The 16,488-nt window shown below is 44.2% G+C and overlaps 1 protein-coding gene across 3 annotated transcripts in view; it reads left to right on the forward strand.

Moving 5' to 3' along the window:
• LHFPL6 (LHFPL tetraspan subfamily member 6) overlaps positions 1-13,249 on the forward strand; it is a 223,212-nt gene extending 209,963 nt beyond the window's left edge. For 2 of the 3 annotated variants that reach the window (XR_006271108.1, XR_006271109.1), the window contains exon 6: positions 12,131-12,146. Coding sequence is in view for 1 of the 3 variants with exons in the window: in XM_043477333.1 (XP_043333268.1) it covers positions 12,131-12,249 (119 nt within the window). In the remaining 2 variants the exon portion in view is untranslated. Of the gene's footprint in view, positions 1-12,130 lie in introns of all 3 variants that reach the window. The other variant, XM_043477333.1, reaches the window with a different exon arrangement.
• Positions 13,250-16,488: the final 3,239 nt, after the last annotated feature.

The following is a 16,488-nucleotide window of genomic DNA, read 5'->3' on the forward strand; positions in this document are numbered from 1 at the left end:
GGCCACGTCATGCGAAGAGTTGACTCACTGGAAAAGACCCTGATGCTGGGAGGGATTGAGGGCAGGAGGAGAAGGGGACGACAGAGGATGAGATGGCTGGATGGCATCACCGACTCGATGGGCATGAGTTTGAGTAAACTCCGGGAGTTGGTGATGGACAGGGAGGCCTGGCGTGCTGCAATTCATGGGGTCTCAAGGAGTCGGACACGACTGAGCGACTGAACTGATTGACTGAAGCTTGGGGTTCCTCAATGGTGACACAGAAGTACCGAGTTTACCGCGTCAGTCCCTGGGGAATGTAGGAGGCCAAAAGATGGATTCAGATGTGAAGCTCGTGCTGGTTGCTGTGTTAAGAGTAATAATAGAGTCCTCCATCTCTGATCCAGGAGTCTCCTAGCTTTTGCCAGCATCCGTGAAAGTGTGGCAGGCTAACTCGTTAGCTTGTGAGTAAAATCTCAAGATTCTTCAAAGTTCTTAACACCACTATTATAATGCCTGTCCTTCATGTTAAAATACTTCAGGGGTAGATGTGTGGGTGAGTCACAGGAAGTCATAGCTCAGGTGCAGGCTCCAGAGTGGAAACTCAGGGATACTAGTACACGTGTTGTTGTTTTAATTTAAACGTCTTATTTTAAATGAAAGTGTTAGTTGCTCAGTCATGTCCGGCTCTTTGTGACCCCATGAACTGTAGCCCGCCAGGCTCCTCTGTCCATAGACTTCTCCTGGCAAAAATACTGGAGTGGGTGGCCATGCCCTCCTCCAGGGGATCTTCCCAATCCAGGGATCGAACCTGGGTCTCCTGCATTGCAGGCAGATTCTTTACAGTCTGAGCCACCAGGAAAGCCCTGGAGTATACTGCAGTATAACCAGCTGATTAACAGCGTAAGAGTTTCAGGTGCACAACAAAGTGGACCCAGACATAGGTACACATGTATCCATTCTCTCCCAAACTCCTTCCCCATCCTGGCTGCCACACGACATTGAACAGAGTCCTCTGTGCTCCACAGTAGGTCCTTCTTGGTTATCCATTTTAAATACAGCACTGTAGTACACGTTTTGTTATCCATGTCTTGGCCAACACAAGAAGCCTCACTATTAGTATACCTGTGGTCAGAAATGGATTTTTAATGGTGAAATAGGTGTCTTATTAATGAGCATGATAATGTTAAAAATGGACTCTCATCGGTGAAATTAAAGGTATTCAAGATTGTGGATTGGCTAAAAGAATTAGAGATCCTCTCTGTCCTTACACAAAAGGATTTAAACAGCCATCTAGGCACATAGCCCTTATTGTAAGTCTGAAAGATGTCTAAAATATTTAACAACCAATATGTCATAGGCCCTGACTAATCCTAACTAAAGTAAATGCTGGAGTAGGCTCCCGAGGGGCCTTGACTGGCCAAGCACCGGCCTTTTCATTCCTGGGAATGAGGCTAGGATTCCCTCGGGTTCTCAGGGGAGGGAGGGGACTATGGGGCACTTGGAGAACTTGGGGACAGTGGCTGTTTATGCACTAGTACCCGGATACATATTTTAGTATTTTTGACAATGAAAACAGAGCTTCCCTGGTGGTCCGGTAGTTAAGAATCCACCTGCCAATGCAGGGGACACGGGTTCAGTTCCTGATCCAGGAAGATCCCACCTGCCTCAGAACAACTAAGCCTGTGAGCCACAACTACTGTGCCCACACGCCTAGCGCCCGTACTCCACGTCAAGAGAAACCACCGCAGTGAGAAGCCCACGCAGCACAGCAAAGACCCAATGCAGCCAAAAATAAATAAAAGTTTAAAAAATAAAACAATGAGAGCAGCTTTACTAAAACACTCTGCCGCATCCACTCTGCCATAAGAAAGTCAGCCAAAGTCTGATCACCCTTAGGGACTCTATCTCTTGTCTCTGGTTCAGAGAATTTTTGGTTACTTGTTGCCAAAAGGAACAGAATCCCTCCCTGAACCTTGAATTTGCTTCCAGTGGTTCTTTGGTGCAAGATGATAGCCCAGTCACTTAAAACGATAGGGAGCTAGGATTTAACTAGCTCTCGGAACAGGTTGGTGAGCTGGTTTGTGCCTGCTTCTTGATAACAGTTTAATAAGCATCTGTATGTGTGGCAGGATGCGGTCTGAGACTTGCTTTCATTATAACTTGGAAATGAAGTCGTCGGACGGTAGCTATGCCTCACCATCCCTCTTGCTTTTTCAGCAGGGGTGGGTTGTAATTTATCAGGGTCTCAAGGTTGTGCTTGACCAAATTGGATTAAGCCCGTTCCCAAGGGCTACCTTACAAGCAAGGAGTGATCATCAAGGAAACCTTTTGGACCGAGGGCAGCTCCCCGAGATCAAAGGAGCCCTGGTTGCCACACATTTCCATTTCAGTGGGTACGGAGACTATATGCAGAGGCTGCTCAGTGGCCGATGAAAGCGTGACAGGTGCGAACAGGGGAAGGGTAGATAAAAATGCCGTCAGGATGGAAGCCAGCACCTCTTCTCGTGGGACTGTTGGAAAATTGGCCGCAGCCACAGGCCAAGCTGGGAAGCAGCAATTAGAGAGAGCCTGGGTCCTTTCACACTCTCTTTGGGGCCGGCCGTGAGACAGAGGGGCTGAATTTCAGGTAGTTTCAGCCTCTATAAATAGCAGCTACAGACAGAAACCAAAGGATCATCTTTATCGCCTACACTGAATAAGGGCCCGCTGGTTATCTCCGCCACCCCCACGTGGAGATGGATTCTGTGTCAGCTCACAGCATGAACACAGAGACCAGCAGGAATACACACTCTGTGTTCAGAGCCAGCGTGTGCGCATTGCCGTCTCCACGGCGGCGTTATCTCTAGTGGAACATTTTAGGGTGGATTCGGGGCTAAGGGGCAGGAATTAACAACAACCGTGCCAGCAGAGACTCTGCTAGCCAGACTGGACGACACATCCACCATGTTTATGGGTAAATCACACAACTGTAACAACAAATAGCAACAAAACTATTCACCCGGCAGGCCATGGAACAGAGGTTCATCTGATGGGTGTGATCTTAAGGATTCAGATGCCGCTCCACTCTCCCTACTTTTCTGCCACTTAAAGTGAAGTTTAATCACACTTCTGAAGGCACCGGGGTATTTTTATTTCTCTTGCTCCACCTCTGCATTGCAGGGACACTGCGAAGGCAAGGCGTCTCTGCCTCCGCTTTCTTGGTTATGTGATTCTGGCAGGGATTTCAGGATAAGATGATGCAAGGCCCTGACTTAGCGTCGAGTTTAGGAGGAAGAACCCTGGGTGGATCTGATGAGCACATCTGGTGTGGTACACAAGGGAAACCCCCTGAAACTCAGGTGTGAGTGGAAGAGAAGAAACACTGGTTCCCAAGCAGCCACACCCAGTGCAGTCACCTGGGTGTCTTGTTCTCAGATCTTTCAGTTTCTCTGATGGACCCATAAAGTAGTATTTAAAATCTCCAGGGCTTCCCTGATGGTCCAGTGGTTAAGAATCTGCCTGCCAACCTAGGGGACACAGGTTCAGCCCCTTTTCTGGCAGGATCCCATGTGCCACAGAGCAACTAAGCCCGTGAGCTGCAACTACTGAAGCCCAAGAGTTCTAGAGCGTACGAGAAGCCACCACAATGAGAAGCCTGTAAACTGCAGCCTAGAATAGGCCCTGCCGGCCACAACTGGAGAAAGCCTGCACGCAGCAACGAAGACCCAGTACAGACAAATAAAGAAAATTTTTAAAAAGTAAAATGAAAAATAAAATCTCCAGATGCTCAAAAAATTTTTTTAAAAAGCTTACAGTCCAGATACACACTCTGATAGAACTTACTAAGATTCCAGGAAGTATTAACAATAAAAATAATAGTAATCATCAGTTCAGTTCAGTCACTCAGTCGTGTCCGACTCTTTGCGACCCCATGAACCGCAGCACGCCAGGCCTCCCTGTCCATCACCAACTCCAGGAGTCCACCCAAGCCCATGTCCATTGAGTTGGTGATGCCATCCAGCCATCTCATCCTCTGTTGTCCCCTTCTCCTCCTGCCCCCAATCCCTCCCAGCATCAGGGTCATTTCAAATGAGTCAGCTCTTTGCACCACATGGCCAAAGTATTGGAGTTTCAGCTTCCACATCAGTCCTTCCAACGAACACCCAGGACTGACCTCCTTTAGGTTGGACTGGTTGGATCTCCTTGCAGTCCAAGGGACTCTCATGAGTCTTCTCCAACATCACAGTTCAAAGCATCAATTCTTCTGTGCTCAGCTTTCTTTATAGTCCAACTCTCACATCCATACATGACCACTGGAAAAACCATAGCCTTGACTAGACGGACCTTTGTTGGCAAAGTAATGTCTCTGCTTTTTAATATGTTGTCTAGGTTGGTCATAACTTTCCTTCCGAGGAGTAAGCGTCTTTTAATTTCATGGCTGCAGTCACCATCTGCTGTGATTTTGGAGCCCAGAAAAATAAAGTCAGCCACTGTTTCCACTGTTTCCCCATCTATTTGCCATCAAGTGACGGGACCGGATGCCATGATCTTAGTTTTCTGAATGTTGAGCTTTAAGCCAACTTTTTCACTCTCCTCGTTCACTTTCATCAAGAGGCTCTTTAGTTCTTCTTCACTTTCTGCCATAAGTGTTAGTAATAATAATAGCTAATAATAACTAGCTTTTCTCCCTGAGTGTGTAGTTTGGGCTCAGTACAACTGAATCTTATGCCAAGAACAGCTGCTGTTCTGCCTTTTCATGAATTTGAACATCTGCGCAAGTGTGGGACCTCCGAAAGGTACTTTCTGGTAAATCCCTAGGTTGATGATGACTAGCACTGTTTCCTTGGAGTAGGGCATGGCAACCCACTCCAGTATTCTTGCCTGGAGAATCCCCATGGACATAGGAGCCTGGTGGGCTACAGTCCCTGAGGTTGCAAAGAGTCAGACATGCCCAAGCCACTAAGCATATAGCACAGTACTGCTTCTATGGGAGGCTGTAAACAGTACCTGCAAGAACTCTTTTTTCTTTGTTCCCCAGCTCCTCACCTTAAAGGTGGAGCTAAGAACATTTCTGTGGGGACAAGAGAGATACACCAGAGCAAATTAAAATTATGGCTCTTTAATGAAGTCTTTGTGGGAATCCAGAAGAGAATTGCATGCCATTGGATAGAATAGAATCAATGTGTAACTCAGGAAGGGTTTTCCCCCTAAAATCTGAGACTCACAAAACATGAACTCATGTCTGAGTAGAGAGCTTACACAGCGGTCAATTACCCATCACATACTTGTCTAGACAGCCCTTGCCTCACTCCCACTCTGACTACAGAATGAATGAAGATGTGCTGTAATTTACAAGGCTGGTATTTTCCTATCAAAATGGACTGTAACATATCTCCTTAGACATGGTACTGTTTTGAGCACTTGGCGGATACATATCTTTTCCAGGAAGCAAGTCCCTGCTCCCTTGGGCATGCAGATTATGAAGAGTACTTTAATGCATAGCTTGAGAGTATCAACTCTTACCAATGGACACATGTGCATTGCATTCTCTGTACATTCCTGGTTGCTTCCTTGGAGAAGACAGGGCAAACATAGAAGGTGTGGAGTCTTTTAAGGTTTTCTTGCCTCCTCTTATACGTTGAAGTGGCTCCAGTGTTCCACACTAGACCCTTGTACACTTAGGTATCCTATGTGTTTGAGGGAAGAGGATATCATTCAACTCTCAGGAGAGTTCTAATCCAACTGTCCAGTCCCCTAAACCTAGAAATTAAGGGGCAGGAGAGGTAGAAAGATATAGTCAGCCTGGTTCATTAAGGTCCAGAGCAGCAGTTCTTGCAGAGAGAGACTGGGTCGGTTCACTGCGCTGTGGTTCTGGAGACCGAAGGCATCAAGGTGGGTGTGTGTGGTCTGTGTGCAGACTCGGTGCCCAGTCTTTGGGCTGGGCTGGGTTCTACCATTGCACGTGCCTCCACACTGTCTACTCTTTGGGGAATTACCCATGGGGAACCCCTTTCCTGAGATCTTCTTGTGGACAGCGCCCCCTGGAGCACATCTCAGGAAGTACAGTATAAGTGGGGCTCTGAAGTCGTGTTTAGGATGGGCTGTATCCTCAATATGGGTTATTGCCTTTGGTCACAAACAGACAGAAACAAGCCAAGAGCCTTCAGAAGAACTCCACCTCACAAACTTTCTTCCCTCAGCCTTTTTACTTTTACATTTTTTGCCCAGCAATCAAGTTTGAGTTCTGCTTTTCTCTTTTCAGACACACGTGTCATTTTAACTACTTGTTCCGTTAAAAGTTTGAATCAAAGCTTTTGTATGTTTTTAGGACAAATGTTTAAACTCTATTTTTTGGGGGGGGAGGCAGCACTTTTGTTTGGTAACTTCACAAAAGAACACATGGAATCGGTACCATGACAGGTTCTTTTTGTTCTTGGTTTCCATGCATAGGTAGACACGACGGTCTGAATAGGAAGAGGTAAGAAAGAATTTATTCAAGAGGAAAAAGACCTCTCAAACTTCTGCCCATGGTATTTAAGAACACAAAAGTTTTTTTCTCTGTCTGCTGACCCTCCCACCTTCCTACTACCTTCGTTATTTGTACAGCGAAAGGGCTGAAATCTAATATGCCTGCTTCTTCTCTACACAAACTTTGCATTGACACCTTAACTTGCTGAAAAGTTTAAAATATCACAGATGAAAGATGTCCCGCCTTGATAAATGAAGGCAGTTAGCTTATATACAAGGCTGGGAACTCAGCAGTGATCTGGCGAGGAGAGAAATAATCTGGAGACCAGCAAGGCTCAAGTTCAAATGCAGAGCCCAGGCAGGTCGAGTACATAAGGGAGTTTAGTCAGCCTGCAGGCCTGCCTGAAGGATCCTGGCTTCTGTTCAAATGAGCAGTACTGCGCACAGTAGGAGGTGCTGTGGCAAAGTTTCTGGGTATTAAATAAGGATGGCCCAGTCTGGCTCCCGCCAGACTGTAGCGGTTTGCAAGCAGAGAGGAGCTGAAATGTGACCCATACCTGGAGCCCTTACTCAGCTACACTCAGACCAGGACAGGTCAAAAACATCCACTTTGGGAGCATGTTTATGGTAAGTGATTGCTCAGGAAGAATCAATTATCTGAATTGATCAAGTAAATGTATTGGATCTCACTCCCCCTCATCCTCTAGGGGGATGAGGTCACCAAGAGAGTGACAGATAGGTTCCGCTGGCTCCAAAATTGAGAATGCTAGATCTGTAAAATGCAAGCCTTTAATAACTAAAATAGTGCCAGGTAGACATGGGCATATGGAGTCTTCTCAGAATACTGGTAAATGCAAAGATGCATCATATAGCTTATTTCTGCATGGCATGTAAGTTCTGGCAAAGACAAGTACTATCTGGCAACTGGGGAAAATTTTGATATGGATCTTCCTAAAACATATCTGAGCACAGGAAAAAGTTTTGGAGTTCAAGTTCAGGCTCCATCACTGATGTGAGATACTGGGCCATTGACTTATCTTGCATGCAGCACAGGGTCCTCATCTTCAAAATGGGAATGACAGATTTGTTCCTCTAATTTCCTGAAGGCATCATGGGCAAAAATGGTTACATGAGATGGTGCTTCTAAATTGTTTGGCACCTGCTTCACAGGCTGTCCACAACCGCTATTATATAATTACTAATTTCAGATCTCTGTTCTCAGCACTGATATTGTGTCTGACATCCACAAATGTGTATCGATTGTCTCCTGTGCTTCAGACATCCTCATACTGAGCCCTGGGATATAGGGCCGACAGGCGGTCACGTGGTAGACACTAAAACAGTAATCAAACAAATGAATGAATAAATACAGTTCCTCAAAGGATTAACTGATCATTGAGATTTCATTTTTATTTGTAGTAAGCCGGGTTAATTTTTTTACACTTATGTATTTATTTCTATGTCCTGTGCTCATTCGCTTAGTCCTGTCTGACTCTTTGTGATCCTATGGACAGACTGTAGCCCACCAGGCTCTTCTGTCCGTGGAATTTTCCAGGCAAGAATACTGAAGTGGGTTGCCATTTTCTTCTCCAGGGGATTTTCCCAACCCAGGGATCAAACCCTTGTCTCTGGAGTCTCCTGCATTGCAGAAGGATTCTTTACCACTGAGTCACCGGGAAAGCCTCCCTATTTATATATATTTGGCTGCGGTGGGTCTTAGTTGTAGCATGCAGGATCTTTTATTTTTTTTCAGTTGTGACATGTGGGATCTAGTTTCCTGACCAGGAATTGAATCTAGACTCCCTACATTGGGAGCATGGAATCTTAGCCACTGAACCACCAAGGAAGTCCCGAGGCTGGGTTCTTTGTACCTTTTCTTCTGCCTTTTACTAACAGAAGATGCACTAAAAACTAATTTGAAAGTGAAAAGTCACTCCGTCGTGTCCGACTCTTTGCGACCCCATGGACTACAGAGTCCATGGAATTCTCTAGGCCAGAATACTGGAGTGGGTAGCAGGTTTCCCTTCTCCAGGGGATCTTCCCAACCCAGAGATTGAACCCAGGTCTCCCACATTGCGGGAGGATTCTTTACCAGCTGAGCCAGCAGGGAAGCCCAAGGATACTGGAGTGGGTAGCCTATCCCTTCTCCAGCGGATCTTCCCAACTCAGAAATAGTTTCTTGCATTGCAGGTGGATTCTTTACCAACAGAGCTACCAATTTGAGGCACCCTAAAAAAATCAGCCACACCTCTCCCACCCACTTTCTCCCTTGGGCTGCCCTGGAACACAGCCAGGACACCTTTTTCCATTGAATGTGCAGGTGGCTGTGGTTTGCTGCTTTCTGTCCCATTAACCTCTATTTTATCTGTGGAGAATAGCATCCCCCATTGCTGCAAGCAGCGGTTTGCCAACCCGGTGGGCTTGGAGTCCTGTTTGATGGAGCATTACAGAGAGCAAAAGGGAAAGTTTAAAGGGATTTGCTTCTCTAATTTCCTGAAAGGATCACAGACAAAGCTTGCCCTCTAGTAAAATGCTTTGTGTTTGCACTATAATAACAAGAATTTATTGCCACCACAGGGGAAAGGAGAGGCCAAGGAAAAATAGTCCCCTATTTCCTGGTTTTCCTTTGTTTCCATTACTACTCACGGACTACCGTGCTGTTTAAAGCATATAAACTTAAACAGCTGCTCTTTCCTAATAGCCTAATGTACTCAGAAAGACTTTTTCTATTACTGTAAAACACGGTGCTAATTTCTTATTATTGAGCATGTGGGTTTTACTATGGAAGGACTCATGCTCAGGAAGAAGAAAAATCTTTCTTCTTCTTTGGAGAAGTTCAAGATACATTTACATTGATAGTTTCATGGGAAAAATTCCTTTCTATATCTAGTTAATTTTGTTAACTGAATTTCAGCAGACATATGTGTAGAATATGCAAGGAATGGCTTCAAGAGAGTGCAGCTGATGTGAGTGATACTCAAGAATCGGTCTTGCTAGAACATAAGCGTTTGAAACCAAAGATGCTATCTATTTTGCTCCCCCTGGGTCTCCTGCAACATTGCAACACACAGAGTGGGTGCTCAAGATTTACCTATGGATGTTGAATATCTCAACAACTAGCATGCTGCAGTCCATGGGGTCACAAAGAGTCGGACACGACTGAGCAACTGAACTGATTGTTGAATATCTCACATCTCTATATGCCAGCCTAGATGAACATTTGAAGAGGAAGTCTTCAGGCTTCTAGCTCTCAAACTCTGGAGGTGCTCACACCCAACCCCATCTCTTGCTTACACAAACAGTGGCATCCCCATCTCTTACTTGAACAACACTTTGAAAAGTGTTGCTTAGTCGTGTCCAACTCTTCGCAACCTCATGGACTGTAGCCCACCAGGCTCCTCTGTTCATGGGATTCTCCAGGCAAGAATACTGGAGTGGGTTGCCATTTCCTTCTCCAGGGGATCTTCCCAGCCCAGGGACTGAACCCACTTATCCTGCATTGGCAGGTGGATTCTTTACCACTGAGTCACCTGGGAAGCCCAGACAGTACTTTAACAAGACCCAAATTTGCCTACATTTCTCCATTACATTCCCATCCCCGTGGTGCAAATACACTCTTCCCTGGCCTCTCACATTCATCTTTGGCTAACCCCTGCTCATCTGCCAGGTCTCAGCTTAAATTTCATTTCTACTTTAAGGCTCTCCATCACACAACCTCACTGTATAAAGTTCCTTATGATTTGCTGTCTTAGCATCCTGGATGTTTTTTCTTCAAAGCATATATCACAGTTATCATATAAATGTCTGAGTGCGTGTGTGCTGAGTCGTTTCAGTCGTGTCCAACTCTTTGTGACCCCGTGGACTGTAGCCCACCAAGCTCCCCTGTCCATGGGATTCTCCAGGCAAGAGTACTGGAGTGGGTTGCTGTGCCCTCCTCCAGGGGATCTTCCCCACCCAGTGATCAAACCCACATCTCTTATGTCTCCTGCATTAACAGTAATACTCCCTTGATGAGATGATGGCTCCTTGATACTGGGAACTGTATCATTTTCCAAAGTAGATTCCTAGCACCCAATGAGTCCTAGTCAGAGTGGTCACTTAAAAAATATTTGTTGAATTAATGGATGAATGAGAGAGAGAAAGAAAGTGGGAAGAAGGGAATAAAGAATCAAGGGATGGATGACTTAGTGTTTCTTTAGATTTGTCTAAATTTTATTGACACATCTAGACCTTAGCATACTGATCTTGACCATTGTTTTGTTTCTCAAAAAATGAGCGTGTGTGTGTATGTGTGTGTGTGTGTGTGTGTGTGTGTGTATGGTGTATGCATTTATATATATTTTTTTAAGTTAGGTTAAGGATTGGCCATATTTCTACATAATCCAGAATACCAGAATAAATCCATATTGATTTAATAATGATTTACCTTATGAATTACCTAGCAAATGAAAGTCTGTATATCTGAAATAGAGGAATCATTTTCTTTTAAATCACACTGAATGTTAGTTGCTCATTGTCGATCTTAGCCAGTTACTAAATTTAAACCACAAAATGTGTAGATCATGCACATACACTCAGATCTATGTGTGGTCAGTAGCAGTACTGTATAACATCCACAAACACTTTCAACAATGGCACACTTCCTAAGTACCTTTTTTTTTTGGCCTCACCCCACAGCGTGTGGGATCTTAGTTCCTTGAACAGGCGCTACCTGCAGTGGAACTGTGAGTCTTAGCCACTAGACTGCCAGGGAAGCCCCTTCTTGGTACCTTTATCTGGTGCCCTACCTTCCCATTTTCATCTGATAGACAGTTGGTCTGATGAGTTGACTATATGTTTTATAACACAAATAAGAAAGACTCCATAAACATAGCAATTCTTAGGGATGACACACACCCCCTTATCAAGACAAGGAGTTAATTGGCCTCAGGAAGATGGTGGCTCAAGGAGGATGTGCTGAAGGCTCTATCCTGCTTCTTGAGTCTTTCAGGGAAGGGCAGGCCTTGGGTGGGTAGGTAGATAGGTGGGTGAGTTAAGCCTCCTACAGCCAAAGAAACTTCACAGAACCTTATCATGATAAAGAAAAATAAGAAGGACTGTGTTCCTTTGCTCTTGTCTGAAATCAGTGGTATATCTACTTTTCTATCCTGCATTGCTGTTATCACCTAGTAGTTACAGGAGGGTTTTTTGGTTTGTTTTTTTTTTTTTGGTAGATTCTTTCACTCTCACATTATCTTTCAAATGGATCACCTCCTTAGAGTGGCCCCTTTGCAAAAGCTGTGTCTATATTTAGGACTGTATCTCTATTTTGAAGTTTTTTCCTAAGGTACCTCATTATGCATATGAGTTTGAGTGATTTAAATCAAAATACCTTCATCTCCCCTATCCTGATGGCTGCTATTCCTCCTTTTCTTCAGCCATGGGCGTGAGCATCACAGCTGGGGAGAACTGGTTTCTGTCCCTTAGCCAGCAGGAGACAGAGGCCTTGAGGTCCTTCTGAAATGCAGACAACCACACTGGCTTGCTTCCATCTTGAGATAACTTTCAACTCTTACTATCATTCGAGGGAGACTGTATCTCTAAGGAGGATTTCAGTTTCACTTTGGTACACCAGAAACCCACACCTGGGGAGAAATGACAGAGCCTCCAGTAAGATCATCCTGACCTGTACCTACTTTCTCTCCTTCTCCTGTGTCCCTAGGTAAGTGTGAGATCGGCTGGGCCTACTACTGCACAGGGGCAGGGGCTGCCGCCGCCATGCTGCTCTGCACGTGGCTGGCTTGCTTCTCCGGCAAGAAGCAGAAACAATACCCATACTGAGATGGGGCCGCCACCCGCAGACCGAGGAGAGGCTGGGCCGCAGGGACCCGAGGGACCGAAGCATCCAGCTGCTCTCAGAAGGCGGAAGAGCGCTTCTAAACCACATGATGCAAACGAAATGAAACCCAATGGAATCGGAAACATCATACCACATGGAAGGGTTGTGCAAGATTTGCAAAAGAAATGTAGAGCATGGAATGATACAGAAAAATGGACCAAAGGCTAAAAATATTGCAGGGTGTTGGGTGTTTCTATTCCACAGAGTATTGTTGATATAGAATACATACACACACAAATCTATATATGCAAACAAGGTCTTTTTTTTTTTTTTTTTTAGGATGATGACTCAGAGAATCAAAAGGGCTAGTAGAAACAGTATTATGTTAGGAAGCAGGGTAACCCAGAAAGGTTCCCTGTAAGTCATGGCACTTTTGAAAGCACACGAGCATATACAGACATATCCATGCAATACACATACCCAAACACAGACATTTCAGTGGTCACACAGACTGTACGAGATGTTTAGTGGTGCATTACTCCTCTGTTTTCTTTTTAATACACTTTTAAAATACAGTATTATCACTTTATAAAGCATACATTCAACCTAATCAATGGACCAATAAGCCACTTTATCAGTATTTTGTATACCCTGCATAAACTCTTTACGCCCTCAACATGTTTTCAGTGTTTATGCAGACCTTTAGAATTAAGCCTTTGTATTTCAATATTATTCACAAATATGCAATATTTCTCTGAGTAGTTTCTGCTGTGATATTCTTACTAAGTAAAGGGGCAACTTTCTGTCCACCAAAGGAGAGAATTCAGTTAAGACGTGAGAGTAAGGAGAGACATTTTCCAGTCATTAGATCTTGTTTCCTTTTGTCCATTATTGTACTGTGCTGTACCACATTTATTCCAATATTCATTTTGTAAAAAGTAAAAAGTGCTATTTTGTTTGTATTTGAAAAGCTCTGTGAATAAATTCTCTCTTTGATCAATAGCTCTGTGAGTCATAGAGTGTTATAATTCAGTTATGGGGTTTGCTTCTTAATTTCCTAAAGGTAGCCTTTCAACTCCAACAGTTTTGTAAATTTTTCATTTTATTTGTAGGCCTCCTGTTCATTCACTAACTAGTCATCCAGCCAGGCATTCTTGGCACACAAGGTACTAAAGGTAAAGTGAAAGTTGCTCAGTCATGTCCAACTCTCTGTGACCCCATAGACTGTAGCCTGCCAGGCTCCTCTGTCCACGACATTCTCCAGGCAATTCTACTGGAGTGGGTAGCCATTCCCCTCTCCAGGGGATCTTCCCAACCCAGGGATTGAACCCAGGTCTCCTGCGTTGCAGGTGGATCCTTTATCGTCTGAGTCACCAGGGAAACCCAAGAATACTAGGGTGGGTAGCCTATCCCTTCTCCAGGGGATCTTCCCAACCCAAGAATCAAACCAGGGTCTCCTGCACTGCAGGCGGATTCTCTACCAGCTGAGCTACCATTAAAGGTGAGTAAGACATAATTCCTGCTTTCAACCTAAATTCTTCGCCACCAGAACTCTAACTGCCTGTTCACTGCACTTCAATCATGATCAAATCCTTATGAGAAAAGAATTTCAAGTCTGTTGTAGATGAAGTTTGAGAATCTGGGCAATGTTTAGAAGTGGTTGAAGCCAACGAAAACCAAGGCATGCGTGGCTCAGTCTCCGTGGATGACGACAGAGTGGTCTCAGGCTGCCAGTGGCTGCTGCCCCTCCACTTTCTGTAAGGGCTACCTGTCTTTCTGTTGCTCAGGCGTCTTGGCAATTCAGACCCTCTTACCCTCCTATTCCCAGCCTAAATCCTTGACTAGAGTGAAAGATCTGCACCCTTTCACTATCCCTTAAGAGAACCAATTCTTTCAAAAGCAAAGATTGGGTGACGGGTATTCTACTAGGCAATGTTGAGTAAGCATGAAATCCTTAAAACTTCTGGTTCAATTGGTTTCCAAATTATATATTGTTCATAGTTGGAAATTGAACATTCTATTTACACATGAAAGTATATTTTTATTCTTTCAATGCATATTGAGCAATTTAACTTGAATATCCGAATATCACCCTTGCTTCTGGCACTTTTAATCATCCAAGGTGAGGGCTGATGCTACCTGGGAAGAACAATACAAGGTTCTGGCCAGTAACACTCTGGACTTTCTGAGTCTTTGTTGCTATGGAAAAAGTCACTCAGCTCTCAGATGCTTATGTCATCCTGTGCTGAATGCAGTTTGATTGTGTCTCATTGTCCAGTGAACAGGGGCTTCTCCACTCTGGGGCTTCCTGCTGGGAGGAGACAATTGCACTTTGCTTCCTCAATTAGCCCATCATTTTCACTGTTGCTAGTGCCTTTCAAATTTCTTTAACTGCACCTTCTTGTCAGAATAGTATTATGACTTCCTAAGCTCGCATTATCAAATTGGGAGTTCTCAATGGAATTCATTAAGGTCTAATTTCTTGGGCAGATTTAATGATAACATTGTCATTTTTATGTAATCTGCAGGGTTTTAGACATTAGGGAGCCTCACTAGAATAAAAAGCTGATCACTCTGACATGATGAAGTCAATTGGCACACGCTTATATCTCCAGTTCTGACTAGTAATTTTTTTCTTTTTTGGTTCAAGATGGGCTTGATGAGCAGCATCTGATATATTAGGAATTGTATAAAAATCTAAAGAATTTTTTTATTTTGATACTTCTTTTCAAATGAAAATCAGCTTTCATGAAATAATAATAGAAATAATGATAAAATTTCTGAGAATTATCTATCACGGACTTCTTGCTGATGTACATGTAAGGGGCTGCGTTCAGAATCTCATAGATCGCTTGTACATGCTTGTGAGGTAAGTGGGGGGGAGGGTTTCCTTGTTTTTAAGGAAGAGAAAACAATGCTTAAAGAAGTTAATTGATGAAATTGAATTGACCCTTCCAGTTTTCAACGTATTCACTTGTGTAACAATTAGTTTTTGAGCTCCCACTACTTGCTAGGCATTCTGCAGGCATGCTAAGTCTCTTGTCATGTCCGACTCTGAGAGACCCTATGGAGAGTTAAGTAGCCCACCAGGCTCCTCTGTCCATGGGATTCTCCAGGAAAGCATACTGGAGTGGGTTGCCATGCCCTCTTCAGGGGATCTTCCTGACCCAGGGATGGAACCCCTGTCTCTTAATGTCTCCTGCATGGGCAGGCAGGTTCTTTACCACTAGTGCCCCCTGGGAAGCCTGGTAGGCATTCTACTACTGTGTATAAAGCACTCCATAAAGTGCAGCCCTTGCTGTTTGGGGGAAAACTAACAAGAACATGAGTGGTTACATGTGCGGGGTGTCAATCGACTCTCAAACACAGGGAGGAGGTTCCACCTGGTAAAGAATTGTTTACCCTAATTTATTTATTACAGATACATTTAAAAGATATAAGGAAAAGAAAGACGATAAGTGATGATTTTCTGCTCTTCAGAGACATCATTAAGAAAATGGAAACATAAGTCAAAGACTGGAAGAGTCACCTATCTGGCAAAGAACTTACATTCAGAATATATGAGGAATAATAAAAAGGCAAACAACTCAATTTTTTGAATGGTTGAAATAAATGGAATATTTTACAAAAGAAGATATACACAAATGCCAGTAATCGCATTGAAAAGATGTTCACCACCTGAAGAATATATGTACATGTATAACTGAATCCCTTTGCCGTACACCTGAAACTTACCCAATATTGTAAATCAACTATACTTCAACAAAAAAAATAATTAAAAAAAAAACTTTTTGCAGTCCTTCGTGATGGAATGAGTTTGTCAGAATGTTACCGGAAAAAGTTTGTGGGTCTAGCTGCTCACCGCTCAAAAGCCAGCAACAGGCCAGGTTGGTGGAAACGAAAGTTAAGTTTGCTTTGTTTCAGATGGGGACGGGGCTGGGGGTGGGTGACAGGGATGAGGGTCAGGGCTGGGGGGAGGGTGGCAATCATCTCTCCAAAGGCCGACTCCCACCCTGATGAGGGGTGAGAGCATTTACAGACAGAGTTGGTGGGGAGGGCCCACTTGCAGAAACAGCGTAGTCATCTCTGACAGCTTGAAAGTGGTCATCAGTGGTCTGACCAGCATCGTCCTGAATGTTTTAGGTACAGTTAGCCTTTAGTTCCACGGTCCATTTGTTCCCATTTCTTTGCGGTCAGTTCTCGGAATTGGGGCAGCTCGTGTTGTGGGTACAGTCTGGTCA

Source organism: Cervus canadensis, chromosome 9 (genome assembly GCF_019320065.1).
Source record: "Cervus canadensis isolate Bull #8, Minnesota chromosome 9, ASM1932006v1, whole genome shotgun sequence".
NCBI lineage: Eukaryota > Metazoa > Chordata > Mammalia > Artiodactyla > Cervidae > Cervus > Cervus canadensis.